Here is a 26104-nt window from a genome sequence, read left to right as displayed (position 1 = left end):
TAGTAATAGAAAATTTTAAAAGATTTTTTAAACAAAGAAAAAACATCGAAAGCACAGGACTGGGATTCAGATTTACCCTATAAACCCACAAGATGTGACTTTATTTTATAATTAGGAAAAAATACTCAAGTTCGTTTTTGATAATCTCTAATTTTATCCAATACTTCATAAAACTGTATTAAACCAAATAACACTTCATTCGTTACTGGTAGTTTGCTATGCAAATGCGGTTAAGTTACTAACCAATTACTTTCCCTCCTTCTCTATTCCCAAGATTTAGTTTATAAAAGAAACACCAATAGAAAGTCTGAGAAAGCAGCCCCAGGGAATCTAACATACTGAGGAGAAACTCATTATTTCATATGTTTCACTTGGAAGTTTAAATCATCTTAATAGTAATCATGTTCTCAAGAAAATACATAAACTATTCACCACCATAACAATTTCTGGGAAGTCCAAGCTTCACACTGTCCTATGAACATCTTTTACAGATGTAGATAGTACCACAGTAACCTCACCACACAATTCCCAGAGTAACTAAGAAACTGGACAACAGTATGATACAGTAGCAAGAACGTAAAAGAGGAAGCATATTGTTAAGTAACTTGATAGTGGAATAATATATCAAAGTGTCAGTTTGGATAAAAACATTCATCCATTTTCTAGTACAGGAGATACTTGAGGACATGAGAAGCTGAATTTGTAAGGTTTCTTTGTAACACGCTCTCTGAAAACACCCACTTTGATTGGGTGTCTCTCCAGCAATTTCTTGATAAAATCTTTTTCCCTTCCAATTTCCTGAGCACTATGAAAAAGGGAATTGGGATTTACTAATGATAATTACAAAAAAAGCCTCCCAATTTTACGATATGCATAGGTAGAATCACTCCCAATATAAAAGCTTGGTTACTTTTTTCTGTACTAAGCTAGGGAAATATTATAGAGCCTAAGGGTCCACATCATTTTGGGTCTAGTATTTTAAGATGACAAATAATAATTATTTTACTAATTTTCATCGAGGAATCATTAGACAGATAAGGAGTTGTGGAAAGAAAGGTAAAAGTACATAGACTTTAATTTTAAGGTAAACTTAAAGCTCTGTGAAGGAGGTTCTGTTCTTTCATCCAGCTGCACCTAAGGTCAGTTGAGGTCATAAATGAAGCATAAATAAATAACAGTGTGGAGGGACAGGCTGGTAGCTGGGGGTGCACTGCTGAGGTATCCTATTGCTCATCTGTATGTGGTGGTTTTATTGTATTCCTACAGTCATATACCCAGTATACTTAATTGGCTAATGAATAAGTGTTCATTATATTCATGTTCTAAGAAACTTCAGGAACAGTTTGTCTGCATACAAAATGTTGTCGTTTGGACAACATAATTTAAAATACCTCCCCAGAGAGTTTAAAATAAGACTTCTCTAAATTTTTTCACAAGTGCTAAAATGAACTTTGAGACACTTTTAAGTCATACCCATTGGTTCTTACTCCTCCCATTCATGGAAGGAAGATTAAGTTTGATCGTTATGGAAAGATGGGGTCTGGTCCCTTAAGTTCTTATTTTCTTAGAGTTCACATTTTGTAAGATCTAAATCTTGTCAGTAAGGCCTGACACAAGTACCACTGCTAACTAGTGAATACAGGGGCACCCGGGGGGCTCAGTCGTTGGGCATCTGCCTTCGGCTCAGGTCATAATCCCAGGGTCCTGGGATCGAGCCCTGCATCGGGCTCCCTGCTCCGTGGGAAGCCTGCTTCTCCCTCTCCCACTCCCCCTGCTTGCGTTCCCTCTCTCGCTGTGTCTCTCTCTGTCAAATAAGTAAATAAAATCTTAAATAAAAAACAAACAGTGAATACAAATACTATATAAATATACAATAAAATTTAATTCCATACAATCAATTCTATTCAACAAACACTTTTTAACTGCCTACAATTGTCATGATTCTGTATTGGATACAATGGCATATACAAAGATTAGTAGGACACAGATGTTCTAGTATTTAGCATAGAAGAGGACAGTAGATTGTTCAGCTTCTTTCAGACAGGGAAAGACAGATAACATTTTGTTCAGGTCTAATCCTCATAGGTTCCCAAAACACAATCAAATCAGCTGTTCATTTGCATGGATGCCATGAAGGTTGGAAATAAGAAAATATGGACTGAGCTAATTTCACTGTCATTAGGAATAAGGTTATAGTTGGCTGTCATGATGTATAGACACGGATGCAAGATTAAATAGAAAAGTGAGGTGAAAATACAGAAGGAAAGGGAAGACATCAAATATAATAGAGACAAAAGAAAGCTCAAACAAAAAAGGAATGTGCAACTTTTGACTTCCTGAGGTGTCAGGTAATGGTAGGCAAATCAAGATTCAGTTTTAGCTGCTTGGGAAAATTAGATGAATTTTAAAAGGGGGAGGGTGGGTGTGGAGGAAGAAGAAAAGAAAAAGAACGAAATGCTGATTATAGTTCCTAGAAAAACTGGGAAACATTACTCATTCTGACCACATAATGGATTGTTTAACAAAGAAAACTGTATCTTAAGCTTTGTATACCTAAAGATTTGTTTATTGGGTAAGTAATCACTTTCAAATGAGATAGGTACCTTCAATTTCAGAAAGTCTCTTAGCAACTACAGCTTTTCATTTTGTAGCGTAAATTGTTCCCTTGGTTGTGGTAGGTTTGGCAAACACTTTAAGGAGAGTCTGGGCCAGGATTTTGTCATTTTATAAATTCATGATTTAAAAATTCTAGCATTGTCAAATTATTTTTTGTTATATACTCCAATATCATCCCAAATCCCATGAAGAAAAGTCATCCTGTTTTTGATAAATAACAAAGTAGGATATTTTTAAGAACATAGTGAAGTTTTTAATTTGAGCACATTTAAATTGGGCTAATTCTTTTTTCGGGTTTACCAGTTAGTCTGCATTTGAGGAACATGGCGAGTTGCTGGTGATCAAAGCAGAGATGATTGGCGGATGAGAAGGACACACTGATTATCATGTCTCATCATAACCTGTAAAGTGAGAGAGTCTCCTTTCATAAACAGAACAATGGAAGTGCAAGGCATTATTGACCATTTATTTTATTTTGTTGGTACATATGTTCTGCTGTACAGCATTAGACTTTTAAACTGACCATTTACCTGCCTGGTGGGAGCTGAATAGTACAATTTTAGGAATTTTGCAACCCAGTGATACCATACTGTTAGTTTGAAACTGGCCTTGGTAGGAGTATTTACATAACAGAAATCAGCAAGTGTTACCAATCAGGACTTTTGTCTTGTTTTGTTTTGTCTTTTTGTTGTGGAGAGCTGGTTGGTGATTCTTTACCAGGACACCACTGTTGCTATTGCTCTGCACCTCACTTACCATGTTGCATTGACCCTGGTTTTGCTTGTTCTTCTAACATGTACGCTTGCACCCCTCAATTTAGGGTCTTTGCCCTTGCTATTCTCTGTCTGGATGCCCCTCCTTTGGATTTCCATAAGCCTGGCTCCTTCTGAACATTCAGGTTTCACTCCAAATGTCACCTTCCCAGAGAGGCTTTCCAAGACTATCTTAATCAAAGGACCATAGGTGACTCAGTATCATCAACCTTAGCTCTGTAACTTAGAAGAGTGTCTTTAAAGTTATGTGCCTGTGTATCAGTTAGCTTGCATCTGGTTGCCAAGCCACAGAAAACCAAACAGTAAAGCCTGTATTTGTCTCGTAGGCAGGAATCATGGGGTTGCACATTCGAGGCTAGTACAACAGCTCAGTGATGGCATCAAGGGCTGGGCTCCTTTCTTTTTCCTGCTCCACCTTCCTTAACACGTGAAGGTTCTTTGCATGATCACAAGCTGGGGAAAGAGGAAGGGTGCAAAGACCAACTTGCTGAAGGCATATGCCAGCAGTTTGTCCATTTAAAAAGCCTTCTTAGAAGCGTACCCAGTGACTTTACACTTAAAACAATTGGCCAGATGACAAGAGTCTGGAAAGAGAAGTATGTTTGCTTTCCAGCTTTTGTAGTAGAAGGCAAGGGACATGAGGGTTTTAGATGGCTTTAGAGTAGATAATTCATATTGTTTGCCACAGTACCCAATAAATGTTTATGGAATTAGTGAACAATATGCTTTAAATGACCCAGCTCCATCTTCATCCAAGTTCCAGATGGAGATGAGTCATAGGTCAGATTCTGTAGTCTAAATGTCAGTCAAGTTAATAAAAATTCATCATTAAGGAAAAAGAAAACAGTAATTGGATTATTCCAGATCACTGGAAGCTCATGCCACTTAAGTTTCAATATTTTCTTGTTTTGGGTTGTAATGTCCAACCTACCTTAAAGGAAATCTTTCCAAAATAGGTTATCTTACTATCAACAGGTAGTTGATGATTTGATCATTTTTTTCAATAATCGAAATATGTTATCAGGGGCACTGGGTAGCTCAGTCGGTTAAGCGCTCAACTTTTGGTTTTGGCTCAGGTCATGCTCTCGGATTTGTAGGATTGAGCCCCGGGTCAGGCTCAGTGCTCAGTGTGGCGTCCGCTTCAGATTCTCTCTCCCTCTCCCTTACTCTCTCTCCCTCAAATAAATAAATAAAATCTTAAAAAATATGTTATCAATACGAACACACTGATTATACCATAACACATTGAGGGGTTACCTCCTGGGACTTTGGACAGTGTTATGAGTGTTTGCCCCAGCTTACAATGGTCCATGATGCTATATTAAAAAAATTTTTTTGCCATACCTTTATTGTTTTATTTCTAATCCCTTTTCTGTGGCAGGATAGAGAAATAAGTAAGAGCATGGCCACTGGAGTCAAACACATGTGGTTTTGGATCCTGGCCCTATCATTTACTAGTTGTATTGCCTTGAGCCAGATAATTCACCTTTCTGAGCCTTAGTTATTTGTTATTTTTCTTTAACTACACAGTGGAACAATAATAATTCTTTTATATATTGGTGAGGGTTTTACAAAATGATATAAAAACAGCAAATAAGCACTGAATAGATGATGACCTCACCTTGTTCTGGATCACATATTAAACTATCTATTAGTAGTAACCTGAAGAATCTATCAGTGATCTGCTTCCTGCATCAGCCTCATCTGAGAGGACTATTACAAAAGCAGATTTCAAGGTTCAACCCTCAACATCTTTTTTTTTAATCTCAATTTTTAATAATAAATGGTCCAGGGTTAAATATTCATGTTGACTAAAATTTTTTTTTTTTTAAGATTTTATTTATTTATTTGAGACAGAGAGAATGAGAGAGAGAGAGAGCACATGAGAGGGGGGAGGGGCAGAGGGAGAAGCAGACCCCCCGCCGAGCAGGGAGCCCGATGCGGGACTCGATCCCGGGACTCCAGGACCATGACCTGAGCCGAAGGCAGTCGCTTAACCAACTGAGCCACCCAGGCGCCCATGTTGACTAAAATTTGAGAACCACTGCTTTCAGCCCTCAAGCAAGGATTTGTTGATCAGATTAGTTTAATCTCTGTTAACAACTTCGGAGAGCTGCTGGGAATGATTTTAAGAATATGGATTCCTGAGTCACATCTCAATGTAACCCAGATTCTACAGCCATATTGCTTAAATTCAAATCTTAACTCTACAACTTACTGTTTCCCTGGGGAAGTAATTTTAACTCTATTGGTCACAGTTTCCTTTTCTGTAGAATGGGGATAATAATAGTACCTACCTCATAGTGCTGTTAAAGGAGTAAAATGTTTAAATCAGTGCCATACTAAATACTAGATATAACAGCTATTACTACTATAAGTTAGCATTGCTATTTAAAATCCCTGGGGTGTACGTTGAGATTCCACATCAGTGATTCTCAGTATGGCCACACATTGTAATCACTGGGGAGTTCTGAAGATCCTGATGGCAAGGCCATACCCCAGAACAATGAAATCAGAAATATATTTAGGTAGGATCTAGGTATGTGGTTTTATTTTTTTTCCATTGTTCCCAGGTGACAACAGTGGGTAGCCAAGACTGAAAACCACTCCTCCCTGCCATTTAAAAGCTCTCCGGGTGATTCTGATGATCAGACAATACTACCTGAGAGAGGTATACTGGCAAATGGAATAGGGGTTAATCTTTATTGAGGGAGGAAAGATTAAGAGCTCAGCCTCCGACCAGGAAAGCCTGCAGATCATAAAACTATTATAAAAGTACTGAATGTTGAAGGCAAAAGCTGCTAAAAGAAAAGCTGTGAATGGAATAAAAATAAAAGGCACAGGGTTTAGAATCACTTAGATCTGGACTCCACACTCAGATCTCTTGTTTGTTAATGAGGTACTTAAAACTCTCTAGAAGCTTCCATTTTCTCATTGCAATATGTGGATATTTACTACCACATAAAGGTTGTTGTAAAGATAAAATGAGTTAAAGATGTAAAGTTCTTAGCATACAATGCCCCCTACTTAATAGGCATTAAATGTTTATTGTTATTGTTGCTTTTAGAAGTGAGGATTAATGAATGGCTAAAATTAACAACACAGGAAACAACAGATGTTGGCGAGGATTCAGAGAAAGGGGAACCCTCTTAAACTGTTGGTGGGAATGCAAACTGGTGCAGCCACTCTGGAAGACAGTGTGGAGGTTCCTCAAAAAGTTAAAAATAGCACTACCCTACAATTCAGCAATTGCACTACTGGGTAATTACCCAAAAGATACAAACATACTAATTCGAAGGGCTACACGCACCCCCATATTTATAGCAGCATTATCTACAATAGCCACATTATGGAAAGAGCCCAAATGTCCATCAGCTGATGAATGGATAAAGAAGATTTGATATATATATGTATACACACACACACACACACACACACACACACACACACACTGGAATATTACTCAGCCATAAAAAGGAATGAAATCTTGCCATTTACAACAGTGTGATTGGATCTCGAGACTATTATGCTAAGTGAAGTAAGTCAGTCAGAGAAAGACAAATACCATACGATTTCACTCATATGTGGAATTTAAGAAACAAAACAAATGAACATGGCGGGGGGCGGGGGGAAGAGAGGCAAACCAAGAAACGGACTCTTAACAAACTGATGGTTACCAGAGGGGAAGTGGTGAGGGGTGGCAGGGATGGGTCAAATAGATGATGGACATCAAGGAGGGCACTTGTGATGAGCACAGGGTGTATGTAAGTGATAAATCACTAAATTTTATACCTGGAAGAAAAGATTATAATAACATTGTTTGGTGACAGATGTTAACTACACTTATTGCAATGAGCACTGAATAGTGTATAGAATTATTGAATCGGGATGTTGTATGCCTGAAACCAATATCACACTGTATGTTAGTTATATTTCAGTAAAAATTATATTAGTAATATATATTAAAATAAAGAAGTGAGGATTAACGAAATCCAGGGTGTGAGAAAGAGCGAGGGGGAAGGGTAATACCCCAGCATTTCCTTAGATAATGGCATAAATGCTACGTAGGGGGATGAACCTGAGAGTTGGCAGGCCAGAGGAGGAGTCGGTTTCAGTAAAATATTCTGAGATCTTCTTGTTTTCATTGTTTGTCTGGCAGCCTTCCCAGTCCTTATCTAATATTCCTCATAGGCTGAGCTAAACTAGTAAACCCAAACTCCTATATTAGTAACCAAATTTGGTAGAATAGTTTCATGAAATAAGTGCAAGGAGGTTCTGAATAAAACCTTGAGGGGACACATAAATAAAGTATGCACACTATTGTAGTGGTTTTAAGAACAAGTATTTTGCTGACTCCGAGGCTTCTTTTGCTCCCTTCCAGATCCTGGCTTTGCAGGTTTCCGGTACTTTTACGGAGCTAAAGGGAATCAGAATTCCATTGAAAACTCCAGTCTCATACCCAGTTTATTACTCACCAACTCTTTGCAGCACTAGCCAGGTCTGGGCTGGTGGGACCTGATTTCTCCGACTTTTGGTCCTTAGACCTCTCTTGACTTTTACCAGCTGCTGTATATGCCATGACCTCATCCTGCTCGATTCTCTTGGGTGGGTTCCAGCAAGATGGCTCAGGCTCCAGTGGGCTCTGCTTTCCAGTTCTCTCCCTCTGATCAGATAGACATAGAGGGCAGGCAGGCCACCAAGTCCATTGTTTGTACAACCAGGAAAGATTCGAGTCTCCCTTCTTGCAGGCACCCCCAGCAGCTACCATTGGTTCTATTGGGAACACTCCTCATTGGATAGAAGGGAAGCAAAGACTTAGTATTCTGACCCAAGTTAATGACATAACACTTCTCCATGAGTTTTCTTTCCTCTCACAATTACCTCTTAATAAGGACTGGAAAAGGTCTATGGTGTAATGTAATAGGGCTGGACCAGCTTTTAATGGGATGTGACTGGTTTCCTTGATGGCTTTTTTTTGAATAATACTTCTTAGCCTTGGATGGTCATAGGAATCATCTGAAAGCTTAGACAAACAAACAAACAAAAATCCTGATGACTGGATCCCAGTCTTGGAGATTTTGATTTAATTAGTGTTGGGTAGCAGGCTGGTTTAAAAACTCCGCAGGTGATTCTAAAGACAGCCTTTATTGGGAACACTGTTTTAGAATGGGTTGGTACTTAACACTAATTACTTTCATTCGTGAGCTTTTACCAGTCATTCGGGGACTCCTGGAAAAACCCTATTCAGTGTTACACAGGGTATTAAAGAATAATGGAAATGTGAGGATTCCTGGAATGCTGGGACCAATAGGAACCTGAAATATCATTTTATTTACTTTCTCAACAAATGGGGTCTGTGAACCAACAACTTCGGAATCACTTGAATTGTTTGTTTAAAAGGCCTATTCCTGGGCCTTATTTTCACATCTTCTGAATTAACCTCTCTAGAGTGGGGGTGAAAGGTCAGGAACATATGTTTTAATAACTTCCCCCAGGTGATTGTTAAGCACATTCATGGTTTAGAGCCATTAATCTGTATCAGAGCTTTTCAACCCTGGCTGCACATTAGAATCACACAGGGGCTATAAAAATACCCATGCCAAGTAGACCAGTGGTTCTCAATCTCGGTTGCACTTTAGCATCACCTGGAGGGTTTTTGGAAGCCCCATGCCCAGGCCCCACACTGTGCCAATCACATCAGAATCTCTGGGGTCAGGACCCAAGCATCTATGGTTTTTACAACTCGCTAAGTGATACCAGTCTACATCCAAGGTTCAGAACCAGTATTCTGAATATTCTGGTTTAATTTGGGAGGCGGGTGGGGTCAGGGGAGTCTCAGGCATTGATAATTTTCAAATGTATCCCAGATAATTGTAATGTGCAGCCAAGGTTGAGAATTCCTGAGTATTCAGGTTGGGGTCATTTTCAGCTTTTCTGAACTTCCCTCAGTATGCTTACACAGTGGCCTTTAGCCTACAGATGCAGGCTTCCCTCCTTCTCCCACACCAGGTCCACGCCAGTCTTGACCAAGGAGATCTAGTCTCTTGAGAAGTTATGTGTCTATCTAGACACAAACCTCTAACCCCTGCTTTCCTGAGTTAGTTTCATTAATTAATCTATTACTTATTCAGTAAGTGTGTATTAAACTTCTCATATTTGTCAAGTACTCTGCATTGACCCATGGATACAATGGCAAATAAGATATCGTTCCTGACACCCAAAGAAGTTTATAGATTTGCAAGGGTAAAGGAGGGAGATATACATGCAAACAGAGGCATAGCAGAGAGTAGTAATCATTACAGTGGACGAGTGAAAAGAGAACTATGGGAACTTAATCTGCCTTGGAGAATCAGGAAAGACATGTCTAAGGAGATGTTATTAAGCCAAGTCTTACCCCATGATTTAAGACACCTTCCATGATGTGATTTCTCTCTACTTTTGCCATGGTTTCAACTTGAGCCATACCAAACTCCTTTCAGTTCTCTGCCCCACACTCTCTTGACAAGACTTCAATCTGTATTGATTTGCCTGGAACATTCTTCCCCTTTTCCCCAACTGCACCTCCTACCTAAGACTCTGCTTAGCTATTAATTCCATGAAGAGGCCCTTCCTGGCCTCCTGAATGGTGATAAATGCCTTTGTTATACATCTATGCACCAACCTGTAGTGATTCTTTTATAGGACATGCCCACTTTACTGCGTGTCTGAGACCCCTCAAACCTATAAATGTCATGAAAGTGACAACAACCAGCTGTGTCCTTTACCACTGTGTCCTGTGCATAGCATGGTGCTATGGCATTACTGGATGAATGACTGGATGAATGACTTAATTGTGTTCCAGGAACAGGGGATGATGTGTGCAAAGCCATACAGGTTGGAATTCAGTGCCACATCCTAGAATAACAAAAATTATGGATGTCCAAAATAAGAATGGGCAGGGAAGAGTTTTTAGAGATGAGTCAGAAGAGGTTGGTTGTTAAGGGCCTCGAGTGTAACCCTACATGGTCTGAACTTCACTTTGGAAGCAGTGGGAGGCCAGAGAAGGTGTTATGTGGGGGAGGATAATAATGAGGTTTATCATTCAGGATAGTCACTCCGGAAGCAAGGTGGAGGATGGAATGAGCAAGAAAAAGCTAATTTAAAGAACAGTTGGGAGATGTTCCAGTACTATGAGCGAAAAATAATAAAGGCTTTTCTGAAGTAATCAAGCAAAAGGGCTCCATTCAAAAGGCATATCTGAGATAGAATCTCCAGCCGTCGCTGAATAACTGCATGTGGGGGTGGATGTGAAAGATGGTGCCATGGCCTAGCTTGGAGGGCAGCTGGATGGGGGTGCTATTAATGGAACTGTGGGATATGGAAAGAGAAGAGCTAGTTTCAAGAAAAAAAATATTTTTTTAAGATTTTATTTATTTATTTGACAGAGAGAGAGATAGTGAGAGCAGGAACACAAGCAGGGGGAGTGGGAGAGGGAGAAGCAAGCTTCCTGTTGAGCAGGGAGCCCAATGAGGGGCTCGATCCCAGGACCCTGGGACCATGACCTGAGCCGAAGGCAGACGCTTAACAACTGAGCCACCAGATGCCCCCCAAGAAAAAAAATATTAATGAGCTCAGTTTTTAACATGTTGAGAGTTCCATATGCCTATGGGCATCTAGGTAGAGTCTTCTGTACAGTTAGAAATGAATAAAATTCTTAGCTTGGTAACTTATTGACTGTGGATATGGCTGGTATTGTCCAATTGACTACATTAACTTCCAGTTTATGTACAAAAAAGACAAACTTTTCAAACTGTCAGTGTTGTTTTGATTTCATGACTTTTGCTTCTTTGGGTCACAATTGGCAATTAGTTGGCAATACTTCAAGGGAGAGTCTCCATTAAAGTCACTTACTGGTTATTTTCTTTGATTAGATACATACAGGTATGCCAACCGCACCTAAATTCTGAGGAGGTAATGATTTTATTATAGGTAGCAATGCTGTTCTCTTCTTCTCATTTGTGAGTTCAGAAAGGAAGTGTGTCTTATTCTTTTTGTTAAACTTAGTGCCTGGTCTAATAGGAACCCAAATTAGTGGATGGATGGATGAATGGATGGATGGATGAATTTATAATCTGATGGCAGAAATATGGGATGCTTTCTGGAGCTAATCACTTAGGAACTGAAAACCTTCTATCTTATACATAAATACCTATGTGACTCTTCACTGAGCTATTGACTACAACAACAGGTAGAAGAGATCACCTTAAGTATTTTTAAAATGGCCTTTTGTCATATCATTTTTTCTTGGCAGTACAAAACCACTCTGGGAATTTTAAAGCTATGGGTATAAAAGACAATATTTCTTGATATATTAACCTTCAATATTGTCAAATAAAGGAGGAACATTTAACTTAATTGTTACAGAAAATTCTTTTGCCTGGTACTGTCCTAGAAGCTGGTAGGTAGGTACACAATCACACTCTTTAGGAAGATAACCTTATGGACCATATGAAGAGGCTGGAGGAGAAGAAATGACTCTATTTGAACAGAGGAGAGATGATGATGAGGGCTTAGAATAATAGAATAGCAGTTAAATGGGTAGAGCCCATTAGTTAATTAATAAATTCATGAAATATTTATTCACTGTATTATACCAGACTCTGGGGATGCAAAGGTGACCAAACTTAGATAAGTTCCTACCCTATAAGAGTTTATCAATAAGTGGAAGAAATGCACATTGATCAAATCATGACACTAATAAATGTATAACTGCAGATGTGATAAATGTAGTATGGGAAAGGAAAAGTCAGACTGCACACAGCATCTCAGAGGTAAAATTGACAGGACTTATTTGGTTATTGAGGTATCAATAAAAGACACGTCTCCTACTCTTCTTTCCTGAAAGAATATTCAAACTGATTTGTGTGGCAGAAATAACATACATGAAATGCCACCAAAGAAGGCATATTCGTGACAAATTGTGTAGAACAAATTAAAATGACTTTTTACCAAAAGCTTAGATCAATAAGCTATGAATTTTAAGTTGCGACTTTGCACCACTTATTTTTCATTGCACCATTCAACTGGAATGATAGTACTTTGCTGATGAGATACGGTTGACTCTAGATCTCTCTATTTTGATTTTTCTTTTCAGATGTTGCCAGAGCAATTGAATTATTGGAAAAACTACAGGAGTCTGGAGAAGTACCAGTGCACAAGCTACAATCCCTCAAAAAAGTGCTTCAGAGTGAGTTTTGTACTGCTATTCGAGAGGTATGACACTAAAATTTTAATCCCTTATATTTAGCCATATGTCTTCTGAAGAGAAAACGTGAATTTTCCACACAAACAGTTGAATAGTTAAGACTGGAGCTACATCTAAGCTTTCTGTTTTTAGCTGCTTGGACAGATGATAAAGTATGATTTAGTCTGCTAAATTCTTAAATTAGATCCAGTCGGGATTTATACATTCTTTTAAAACCGAATATTGACCTTATGGTACCAGTGGAGGTCACTGCCTCAGCAGGTAACTCTTACTTGCTTGTAGTCTAAGTTATTTAGTGGCCGCATGAAGTCATATGGAAATTCAACTCAAAATAGTCATAATTCGTGAGGGTTGAGCTTTTCTTAAAAGAACACTCAACTGAATCTTAGATCAATCTGGAAGAGTAACCTCCTACAGACTAATGTTATAGTTATCCAAACATTGCTGTCTAGTGCAATAATGGAAAATCTCTGAACAGACTGATATGCGCTTCTAACAAATCTTTGTAATGCTTTCCTCACTAGTGGGTGCAAGAAACCTAATGTAAAACAAGTGTGTAGAAATGACTGAATTTTGTATTGACTTGTGGTGGAATTGACTAGTCCACTAATGAATTTAATTGGTTACAATAGAGTTCATTTGGGATGTATATGCTATATTGTTTTTTGAATAAAATAATATTAAGTAAGCCCATCATTTCTTCCCCATCAGGTACTAAGTAATAATTCATTACTGAGAACCTAGAGTCCATAAATCCAGCATATTTGCTCTGCTAGAAGTCCCCAATAATGAATTATCTACTGTCATCCTCTCCAAAGCTGGTTGAACCCAGTGATTACCTGGAGAGTTTGTTCTCTAGTGGTGGACATACACTTGACAAGGAATACTTGTTATCAACTTCCCTTCCTCCTTGCAATTCTACCTGTAGCTAATGCACTTATTTTTACTTCAGCAATGCTAATATATGAGTAGTTACTGCATGGGAAAGACCTAGGTGACTAAGATAGAGACATACAAAACCTCTTTCACTACAGATTTAAACTATAGCCTATCCAGTGTGGTTACAATTTAGATTTTGCTGAGATTTGACTTAGACTGGGCTTGTGCTAAATCTTTATCAGGTGAAGTTGTTCCATATTTAATTTTTGTTTATAATGAACACAGCTTAAGTATATAACCATAATTGTGTCTCTAAGTTCAAAACTATGAATTTAACCAAAGGCTGAAAGGAAATTTCTCAAAGTGTATGAGTTCTCGGCCACCAGCTGCCCAGTGGGAAAGGAATAGATATGTGGAAACCCCGTGGGCCACTCTCAATTAAATTCCTGTAGTCACTCTGTAGATCAAGGTTAGATCCCCTATACACTCTTTTCTTCCTTCACAGAGTGCTACTCCTCTGAGATTTGATGGCTTATTTTTCATTTTTAGATATTCTATCATCTCTTTTACTTTCCACAGAACTAACTGAATGATAGGACACATCAAATATATAACTCTACTCACTGGGAATATGGCATATGATCAATGCAAAGTCTCTACCTTCATGGAATTTACATTCCAGTGAGAATATGATTAAATAAATATGCAATACAATGTCAGAGGGTGACAAAACTATGGAAATAAATAAAGCAGGGTTAGGGGAAGTAGGAGTAAAGCTCTATTAAGCTGGGGTGGTAAGAAAATAACCTAACTGAAGTAAGGGAACATGTCACAATTATAAGTGGGGTATGGTTTTCCAGGCAGAAGAGACCACAGATGCAAAAACGAAGAATGATCTTAGTCCATGGAAGGAATATATCCTAAAAGCCAGACTGTCTGCAGTAAAATAAGCAAGGTAGACTTCCCCGAGGCAGCCAGAGCGCAGATCATGTAAGGCCTCGCATGCCATGGTTGGGACAGTGGATTTCAGTCTAAGCATGGGGGAAAGCCCTCGGAGAGTTTTGCCCTGACCTGATTAGATTTTTAAAAGCTCCTTCTGCCTGCTGTGAGAGAATACAAATGTGTGGGCAAGAGAAGAAACAAGAGAATGCAGGAACCAAGTAATGAGAGATCAGGTGAGAGACTAGATGATGGCAGCTTGCAGGGTCAACGGTGTAAGTCGTGGGAAGTCCTCAGGTTCCATGTGTGCTTTTTGAGAGTAAAGTCAACAGGAATTGTTCATGCTTTGGGTACATGGCGGAGAGATACAAGTCTCTATTGCCTTTTAGGTTTCAGCTTGAACATTTGGATGAATGATTACATAATGAGATAGGAATCTTAGCAAATGGACCAAATTTGGACTGTCCAAGAGCTCTGTTGTAGACAAGAGTAAGTTGATGATGCATTTCAGACATCCAAGTAGAGTCTGAGTCTGGAGGTTGGGGGAGAAGTTGGGTCTGGAGATGTAAATGTGGTATGAATGTCTGTTCAAATAAATGCACAGGCCTTTTTCTTTAAAGAGTTTGCTAAGGAAACAGAGAATAAAAGTAAAAGAGAAAATAAATATTAAGACATTGTATTGGCATTATAAATATATCTTCCAAACCCTGTCTGTGGTAAAGTGTTCTGTGTGTATCATTAGTGATCCATGTAAATCTATAACTGAACTATGGGCAGTCCAGCAATTTCAGAGGGAAACAGATGATATAATTTGTCTGCCTTACATTTTATAAATCTGGACTCATAAGATTAATTTTAGGTTCATAGCAATGTCCTTATAATAGTTTTGTCCTTAAGGGCAATGCATGTTATACAGAAATTTGTTTTCATCACTTCATCTTGACTCACATTCCACACTAGTTTTATGATATTGTTCATATGTAAGTTTGGAATGTTCCTCGTTATTCTCATTATGTCACTCTACATTAACTGGGAAGTAATGGTAAAAATAGCAATATGTATTCAACAATTCTGAATCATAGAAGAGTATTGTATCTCCATCTAGTAAAAAGTTCTTCAATACAAATGTAAAATATGAACCCATGTTGCCAGACAGGTGAATCCACAAGCCAGGAAAGAAAAGGGCAGCTGGGAAGTATGACGATGTACAACAACAAATCTCCGAAAATTAAAGTGTTTTGAGTCAAGGATCCTTTCCCTCCTGGTCTCTTGGGTCCTGACTATTATGCTGGCATGAAATCTTTGAAGTTATGGTTTCTTATTCAAATTATGCTCAGAATCTCTGTGGTTAAATTCTTTGATTTTTCAGGAATATTTGATAGTTAATACTTTCCAGTGTGAAAATTATGAATTTGTCATGACAGGTAGAGAAAAGACAAAGAACTACAGGGGCATCATCCTTAGTTGTGCTTACCAGAGCAAAAACAGGCACAGGTCATTGTCAACAAGACTGTAAAGCCTAAATTATGCTAAAAAAAATGAAGGACAATCAATTGCCAATATTTAAAATTGCCTTACACAAGTGTAACAGTGGTTACTGTTGCAATCCCATGTTTTGCTTTACATTTGGATGCAACCACTGAATCAGCTCTTAGCCTATGGGCAGCACTTATATGGGAAGAATGGTTTCATGAAATTTTATTTTGTTTTTTGCTGAAAATGAATGATTAAAAGAGATTCGATGTTTTCTGTCCTTAACTATTCTTCTGTAATCTCTAAGAAAGATGGACAAAATCATGTTGAGCTCAGGACTGAAGCAAGACCATTTATGTATATAACTAAAAAAGGCACTGATCTATTAATAAATAAGTTTCACTTGAATGCCAATCTGCACACAGCTTTAGTCACAGAATACAGATAGTAGTTGGCAATACTTACCTTGATGTTGTGTTTTATGCTGAAGGATCTTAAAAGGACCTGATTAATAATTAAATTGTACCTATTCTGGGCAAATAATTTTGAAGTACATGGCAGATAAATGGACTGACACATGATGCTGCTCTTCCGTAGTGAGAGGTACCAGCTGACAAGAGAAAAGTTCACGGAACTTTTTGAATGAGAGATGAAATAAAAAAATTTTATGGTACTGATATTCCCAGTAAGGACCATTTCTGCAATTTTAAGTGGCTTCTTCAAGTTTTAGTTCCTCACTCTATTATTTAGGTTGCATGACCTAAGTTTATAAATTGAAATATAAGGAAATATATGGGTTGAAATATAGGGATTATAAAACGTTGACTTCTGATAAGAGAATTTCCCATGAGAATTGAAGGGTGAACTTGAATTGAATTCAAATAGCTCGATTGCCAAGAGATGAACTTTTTCCTGACACTTCCTGTTCTTTGTGCCTCAGAGAAAGAAATCAATAGTATATGAGTGGTCATATTTTAAGAGGACATCCAATTTCTGCAACAAAGTTCAAAGAAATTCTTTCTGAAACTAAAATAATAAAAAAAAAACAATGAATTTATTTACCATCATCATCTTCCAAGTTTTACAACATTCAGGCTTCCTGCTTTCCAGGGTGATGTGCTCATTGATCTGGTGTTTGATGTGCTGCTGAGAGCGGTCTGTGGCAGGGACTTGCTCCCACATTTATGACTATCATATGCACGTGTGAACCAAAAATGCAGAACCGAATGACTGTCACCAAAAACTGTCTTCCCTGGCCAATCACCAGATGCTGTGTGTTGGTATGCTCTCATGTAGTAGAACTGTAGATTAAGAAAACAATCCAACTCCATATGGAATCATTCTGTGATAGTCAGTAGGATTGTTGGAAAACATTCCCGTTCTCCTCTACTTCTTAGCACGTGTTACAGTTGGATTTCCCCAAACCCCTTAAAGCAGGATGTGGTTATAACAACTGCTCGGCGAGGAAAATGTGAGTGGAAATGATGTGGGTCACTGCCTGATCTCTCATTACTTGGTGAAGCCTTTGAATCAGTACGTGATATGCTGTGTTCCTTCCCCTTTGCCATGTGACTAGTGATGTTCTACCTGATAAATGATCAATCAGCCTGGGCTGCAGAGGGAGAAAATGAGAAATACAGGCTTTAGCCAAGCTTTCACAAACATGTAGCCTGAGCAAGAAATACACCTTTGTTACTCTAAGCCTCCAGGATATTGGGGTTATGGTACCACAACATAATTCAAGCCATCCTGACTGATAATACACAACCATCAAGCCAAATTTAGCTTGGATAAGTTATAAGCAGTACCAAACAACCCTTTAACTGCTGTAAAACAAAATTAATTTCTAAAGTCTATGTTGTTATTTTCAGTAAGCTATGGCAAATCTTTTTAAAACTATATGAAATTGATAACCAATATAAGTACGCATGCCCATTGGGTGGCTCATAAATTTTAAAAATTGAGATACTTAGTTCATAGATTTTGCTTCTAGGTTATTTTCCATTTGCTCCTATTCTCATTTTTTTTTCTCCCTGAGGATGGAGCTCGTTAACCCTCTGGCACCGCCTCCCACCCCATCTAAGTCTTACACTGTTGCTTTATAAAGGGGTTTCTTTGTTTTATATACTTAAAGTTGTAAGCCACTTGGCTTACAGTCTGCTATTCAATCGCTCTTAGTCTCCAGTGAGAGTCTTTCCCTGGAAGGATCTATAGATTAGGAATTATCATCATAGTGCCTCCCACCAGGAATGTGTGAAATGTCACTGTGAGGCATCTGTCAGATGGGGCGGGGGCGGGGGGCGGTGGGTAGCAACGTCGTTAGAGCAGTGTTGTAGTCAAGTCAACCAATGTTTAAATCCCAACTTGGCTACTCATTTCAGACCTCTCTAATATTTTATTTGTCAATTTTAAATAATGGAATGATGCCATCAGTCTTGAAGTGATTCACGTAATTAGAGATCATACATGTAAAGTCACATAGCACAGAGTCTGGCATCCAATAATTACATAATTAGAGGATGCTATTGTAAAGAGTAGATTCCCAAATTATCACTAGGTAGAGTGTTTTGGTAAGTCAGGGCATGGAAAATAGATGGGAAGAGAAGTGTTAGTTTCTATAGGCTAGATTTAAGAAAACCCATAAGACTAATAGACATATTCATTGCCCCAATGTTAGTCATGAAACAAAATAAATTGAACATTGTACCCTAATGCTACAACCATATGGGACATACCATTATGACACACATGTTTGTTTTTGGTGCTGTTCTGTACATCTTAATCTACTGTGTGGATGAAAATGTGGACAGTAAATGTAATCAGCTTTATGAGAAAACTAATGGTGGGTGGTATGACAGAATACAGATTTATAATTAGCTTAAGAAAACACATACATGGATCAATACCGACAAGATGAGGTGAAGTAAGGATACATAGGAGGAGAAAAGAGAGTGGGAGGAAGGGAGAGTAGAAGGGAAGGAAGGTAGAAAGCAGAGAAGGAGAGGGAAGGAAGCAAACAAGAAAGGAAGAAAAAGACGGGAAGGAAGGAATGAAGGGCGGCAGGCTAATGTGGAATCATGGCTTAGCATTGTGTATTGGAAAAATGGCAAGAACATGGAGTCATAAAGAGCACCGACAACGAATTCTGACAACCTGGACTCAAATCCTTGCTTAGCCATTTAATTATATGATCTTGTGCTCATTACTTAACTTCTATGCTCTTGGTTTTGTGTATCCTTGTTTTTTTAACATAAAATAAGACAATAATCATTTTATGGGGCTTTTGGGAAGGTTAAATCAAATGAGATTAAAAAGGATAAAATACCTTGACTAACACCGTGCCTAGCTAAAAGAGGAACTAGTTACGAAATGGTAGCTACTCTGGTGAAAAATTCAGTGGTTTTAGTGACAATACAATAACATTTTACTGTGTTCTAATAGAAATATTAGTTATAAATACAGAGAATAATGGTTCTGTAGTTATCAGTCATCCAAACAAATGAAGAATTTTTTTCTCAATAGGAAGATCACATTTTAAGAAAGATGTTGACAATCTGGAGTGGTTTTAGAATAAACCAGTATAGTAAGGAATCTGGAAACCTTGTCATTTTACAAAAAGTTAAGGACTTGGTGATAGTTTACCACAAAAGAAAAAAATAGTGGGTAATATATTTGTCATTTATTATTTGGTAAGATAAAATGAAAGGGAAGTAACCAATGTGGACCACTGGGTGAAAAGCAGATTTCAGATAACTAGCAATAACCAGCAATGAGCTCACTTACAATGTAAGAAGCTTCCTATAACAATAGCAGAGGTTAGATGGTCATATTTCAGATCATTTTTGCACAAGAGTTTTTAACTTAATGTCACATATAAACTTCATGTTGTAGGTGAAGTAAAAGCAAATATGTTTATATGCGTTAATAATGTATATTTATATACTTACATATAAATATATATAAATTATAGAATTTATATTTATTTGCCTTATTTTTGTTCCCTTCCATTTATGTGCAAAAGTTTTATGGCAAAATATGTTTTTAATGTTTTACCCTAAACATGGATAGAATGGCATGGATTCATTATGTAAAATTATCAATCTGTTATATAATGGCATCTAGAATAGTATTACATTCATGGGAATTAACAAAAATGTGTCTGACATATGTTTGCACATATCTCTTTCTGTTCATATTGAATTTAGCTCAAGTGGCAGATGACAAAAGAAAGAAAGCTTGATGGCTCTTACATCTCCCTTGATTTTATTTGCACTGCCAAATGTGATAGGACATAAAAGCTAGATTGTTTCTTGTGTGATAAGTTTCCTGCCAAGAAGAGCATGAAGTCAATAAAGCTTATTTCTGAGCATCCTGAAAATACATCACACGTTAGAGGATTTTTATTTTCTTTACCAAAACTTACATTTGTCCCAGCGTGTCTTGACACGTCTCCAAGCAAAAGGAACCATAAATAATTGGGGAAAGCTTGATCAAATCAGGTACTCTAGAAATGTTTGAGCTGGTGGGTTGCTCAGAACTACAAGAACAATAAAAACCTAAAAGAGTGCCTCTGTTCATTTGGTATAACCTACTTCTGAACTCTGACATTTTGCTAATCTTTTGAAGCCAGTTATGGTGAAAATAGCAGCTGTGCCGTTCCTGCTTGGCATGCAATTGATGAAAACTATGATTGTTTCAGTAAAGCTCTGATTTTTATCTATCCTGTGAGTGCTGATGGTCCTATTGAAGTCCCTCTGTGTGTGTGTGTGTGTGTGTGTGTGTGTGTGTATGTGTTACCCCAGGGATAGTTTAAAGACCAAGTTCCAACGGTAAAAAGTTTCTTTGCTCTGCAAAACTCCTAATGGAAGAAAATTCTTCATACTCAGTGTACATGTGGAATACATAGGGAGTTTCACTTTTTATGAAGACTTACTACTTTTCAACATCAGCATGCATTAGTGTCAAAGACTCTGACGATTATCCTAAAAGATGCCTTGCCTCCTCTGTGAAAAGTGGTCCAATATTTTCAAAGCCATATCCTAGAACCTCTATATTTTTTAAAGTTTTATTTAGAAATAGAGCAAACTGTGTGCTTTTTACTGTCAAGAGTTTTTGATTTTGGCTTTCCAGAGGATAAGTGTTAATGCACTTTGTTGAACTTGGGTCAGAAATTTCACTTTATTTATTCATTTTTTTAAGTATCTGATTTATTTTTCCTTGTATCTTAGAACAGTTTGACAAGAGAGGTTCATTTGTGGCTAGACTTTCTTGTAGTAAAATCTAAAATGGCTGTAAGAAGGAAGCTAGTCATCAGATTCCAGATTCACTGTGATTGCTGCTAGAAATGTCTGCCATTTTGGAAGGAGAAATTAGAGCTGAAAACTTGTGACCTTTTCCAGAGCCGAAGGAGGGATATCTGTGACGGGAAAGGGAGTTGAAAATGAGAAAGCCTTGTCAGTTTAACCATGGGAAAGAACTATAGCAACTGGAAAGACTGCAAAACTCTTTTAAAGGTTACTTCTGCTTAGATGATTTAAATTGAAAAAAGATTTCAGACGTCTTTCTTTCCTGACAGAGGCTGCATTGTTGATGCCAACCTTTCTAAAAATAACTTTATTTGCCTCGAGGACACGGGATTTGGTAGGACCTAAATTCAACTTGAAGTGTCTTGAAGAAAGTTCAGGTGTCTTGACGCAAGCCTGTTCTGCCATAAGAGAGTTTAATTCTGTTTGCTTTTGAAAGTGATGTGGGCTGCAACTTTGAGCCCTTGCTGGTATTAAAACAGATTCAAAATTGATTGAATACTAAAAATGACATAAATATTTCCATGTAAAAGATCACCCCAAACTTTGACTTCTTCCAAATCAAACAGGCTTCTCACTGAAATATATTTTAAGCAGACACAGAATTTTCTTCTTTTATATGATTTGGTTAATTTGATTAATTCTTTTCCAGGAAGCAGCCATTAATTTTTACAAAAAAAAAGAGTCACATCATCTTAATAAAATAACTCAGTGTCAAAAGCAAAAAATGGAACGAGCACTTACACACATGGCTGTATTTTTCTTGGGATAACACCATAACTTTATCAGATTCTCAAAAGGGCCCATGATATATCCTTCTACTCCACTTCTCAGAAAATGAAGACTACTCCCTAATAAAGGATTCTGGTATCAGTTGAGATACGGTACTTGACTAGTTGGTCTCCATCTCTAAGATCCTTCCAATTCTATAAATCTGTAATTACATAGCAAGTAACCTATGTTTTTCTTCACATAAATGACATGGAACTATATAAGGCTGAGCATGTATGGATGGTAGGAATATGTGACTATGTGAGGCTGTGTATTATTGGGGTAGGGAAGACAGATACGATGTAAATTTTTAAACTGATAAAAATAATGAGAAAAATAAATGTACTCATTGAGTTTTTCGAAGAATGTAATTATAATTTTATCACAGGAAATTGCAAAAACAGAATGACTAACTCATGGGAAACAATTTTTAAACTAAGTTATATTTCTGCAGCTTTCTCAGGAAAACACATTTGTAACAATGTGAGGAGTGTTTATAACATCAACATGTCACTTTCTGGTAGCAGGAATGGGGTCTGTATGGCAGGAACCATCAGAGACTGTAATTGCACTAATGGGTCATTGATCTTAAAGACGTCTAAACAGACCCTCACAAACAGCCCATAATGACTCTGAAGACTGTTAGCATTCACTATTGGGCAAATACTCAGCTCAGGCTTTCTATTTGCTGTAACAAATGATAAAATAAACAGTTCATATTTCTAGAAGCTTGTAATTGTATGTACTTACATAGTAGTTCAAAATAATAGAGTCCTCAGAGAAGTTGTATTTTATATCAGTCAGATAAAGTGAACATCCTGTCTTCTCTTGAGATCATAGGACTGGAAATCAGAACTTCTATTTTTGGCACCATAGGTGACAATTTTTTTTTTCAGTGAACAAGTCATTTAAGCTTTCCTTGCTTCAGTATTGCCCATATATGTGTAGTGTAGACAAGCCCATTTGTACAAGCCATCTTAAGTGAATGTTAAATTACAAATTGTCATTTTTAAGCTGCTTGCTATTATCCCTTGGGTGTGATTTGCACATTAATATCACTTATAATTCAAATATATGCAAGGTTATCATTAACTTCCTCCCTCCCTTCCTTCTTTCCCTCATTCCTTCCCTTTTTCTTTCATACAAGATTTAGGGCTGACTACTGACCACGACATCTTGTATTCATCGTTTCCTGGTTTTTTATATAGTCTGAGTGCTTGTGTATTTTCCTCAAATATATTTATTTCATTTTTTAAGATTTTATTTATTTATTTATTTGAGAGAGAGAGAGAGAGAGAGCAAGTGAGCATGAGCTGGTGGGGGACGAGGCAGGGAGAGAGACAGAAGCAGACTCCCCACTGAGCAGGGAGCCTGATCCGGGGCTCAAGGAGGGGCTCCATCCTAGATCCCGAGAACATGACCTGAGCTGAAGGCAGATGCTCAACCAACTGAGCCACCCAGGCACCCCTCAAATATATTTATTTTAATTGTATTTGTTTAAAATATCATAAAAAGGTATCATGCTGCTGAAATCTTTGGGGATGTCCTTTTTTCACTTAATAGCATACCCCTAAGATTCAATCATCCTTTATTGTGTTACTGTAGTTCACTTATTTTGACTGTTGTGTGATATTCCATTGTGTAAATATACTACCATTTATTAATTCACTGTCTCATTGATGAACATTTAAATTGTTTCCAGGTGCTGCTATTAACATACGTGCATTTCTTGTCACATGACCAAGACTTCTTTTGGGTTCATATCTAGATCTGGAATTTCTGGATCATAAGGTGTAAAAAATATTCAACTTGAAGAAATAATGCCAAACAATTTTTAAACTTGGTTGCTCTGGTTTATAGCCCAACAAGCAATATAGAAGTTGTGTCATCCACATTACCTCCCACTTGGCATGGGAGACATTTAAACTTACACTAACTGAATATACTAAAATAGTATCTCGTTGCAGTCATCATTTGTATTTAATTGATCACTACATAGTTTAATACCTCTTCTCATAATTATTGGCCATTATGTTTTTTTCTGTGAAAAATCTTTTCATGTATTTTTTGTTGATTTGTGTTTATTTTTTTAATATTTTTTATATATATTCTTTTTTTTTTAAGTAGTCTCTTGCCCAGCATGGAGCCCAACACAGGGCTTGAACTCACAACCCTGAGATCAAGACCTGAGCTGAGATCAAGGGTCGGATGGTTAACCGACTGAGCCACCCAGGCGCCCTTTATATATTCTTCTTATTAATTTTTTGCTGGTGATGTAGCTCCTACGTTATAACTTGTCTTCAAGATGTCTTTCATAAATAAAATTCTTAATTTTAAATATTCACATTAATTATCTTTTCAATAATCAATGATTTGGGGGGCTATCTTACTTAAGAAATATTTCCTACCCCAAAGTCTAAAAGATATTCATCTGTATTTTCTACTAAAAGTAAAAATTTTATTTTTGAAATTTATGTTCTTAATCCATCTAGAGTTGATTTTTTTTTTTTTTTTTTTTGTATGTAGTATGAGGTAGGGATCTGATTTTGTCTTTTATCTATAAGGGTAACTATTCACTGTTCTATTTATTGAATAACTCATAAATTTCTCTGTGATTTGCCATATTTAATACACACCAGACTATACACATGTATCTGTTTCTGGGTTTCTGATTAATTGGTTAATTTACCTAACCTTTCATTAATGTCCTACTTATTTCTTTTGGGAGAGTCAAGGTAATGAGTATCGGGTGAGGAGCATAGTTTTAATCCTAGCTTTTGTTTTATTAGGAGATTTATGACTGCTTATTGTGTGTGTGTGTGTGTGTGTGGAAATTGATGAAAACAAACCATTCATGCATCAATGAACAATGATGAGTATGTGCCATAAACTAAAGATTATTATGATAATTCCAATTCTCTTTTTTGCACTAGAGGTCCAATGGGGGAGAATAACACAGTTTAATGTTTTCATACAGAATAGTTTCATATGCATAATTTGTGGGTCTCTTTCAATTCCTTTCATCAAGGTTAATTAAGGTTTTAAGTAAAGTCATTTATCTTATTCAGCTGAAGGCAGAGAATGTTTCAGTTATCACAGCAAAATTAGTGCCTACCACAGTATCTGCCAAGTAGTGAGCATTTAACAAATATTTGTTGGATGCATAAGAAATTCATTAAGATGACCTTTTTATTAGTGGACAAACATATACTTGACTTTCATGGGTCTTGATTTTCAAATGGGACTCTGAACTCATACAAATCTCAGGTAAAACCTGATAGCACCTCTAGTTCAGAATAAGATCTTACTTACATTAAAATGGCTTCCAACCTTCAAAGATGATCAGTGATTATAACCAAAAAAATTTTTTTTACATTTTAAAAATTGTTTCCAACTATGAAAACTGACCTGTAATTAAAATAAAAATTTCAAAGTTTTTTATTTATTTGGATAAATGTATACATTGGTATGGATGTGCAAATATGTAACACATTGGTCTTCATGTGGTGAATGTATAACTACTGTATTTGACATAAAATCTAGTCATGTGTATAACGTGAAAAAGGAACCTTAGAAAGCCCCTAGTCCTGTAGTTGTTAGACTTTGTCTTTCAAGCTAGTTAGTGGCTGAGTTAGTATCAGAGCAAAGTTTCCAGAATGCTAATTTGGTTCTAATTCCCCTTGCTTTGGGCAGTATTTCAGAACATTCTGAAATGTGGAAACAACGAAACATTATTTCACTACTTATCGGTAATGAGCCAAAATAATGGGAAAATTGCATCATGGTTCCCATTTCCATAATTCTTATTCATATCAGTGTTCCATGTGTACCAACAACACTCTTTTTTTTTTTTTTTTAATTTATTTGACAGATAGAGAGAGAGACAGTGAGAGAGGGAACACAAGTAGGGGGAGTGGGAGAGGGAGAAGCAGGCTCCCTGCAGAGCAGGGAGCCCGACGTGGGGCTCGATCCCAGGACCCTGTGACCATGACCCGAGCCAAAGGCAGACGCCCAACGACTGAGCCACTCAGGTTTCCCTACCAACAACATTCTTTAAAATTTTTGCCTTCTAGTTCTTTCTTTGCTTCATTTAACACAAGACGACG

At 37.3% G+C, this 26104-nt stretch overlaps 1 protein-coding gene across 1 annotated transcript in view; it reads left to right on the top strand.

Annotated features, from left to right (window-relative positions):
• The window catches only part of LIN7A (lin-7 cell polarity scaffold A), a 119452-nt gene that overhangs the window by 30174 nt on the left and 63174 nt on the right, over positions 1-26104 (top strand). The window contains exon 2 of the mRNA XM_036099029.2: positions 12523-12641. Within this exon, the coding sequence (XP_035954922.1) occupies positions 12523-12641 (119 nt within the window). The remainder of the gene's footprint in view (positions 1-12522; positions 12642-26104) is intronic.

This window comes from Halichoerus grypus, chromosome 6 (assembly GCF_964656455.1).
Source record: "Halichoerus grypus chromosome 6, mHalGry1.hap1.1, whole genome shotgun sequence".
Classification (NCBI taxonomy): Eukaryota; Metazoa; Chordata; class Mammalia; order Carnivora; family Phocidae; genus Halichoerus; species Halichoerus grypus.
The sequence above is the reverse complement of the archived record's forward strand: the minus strand, read 5'-3'. Positions and strand labels throughout refer to the sequence as shown.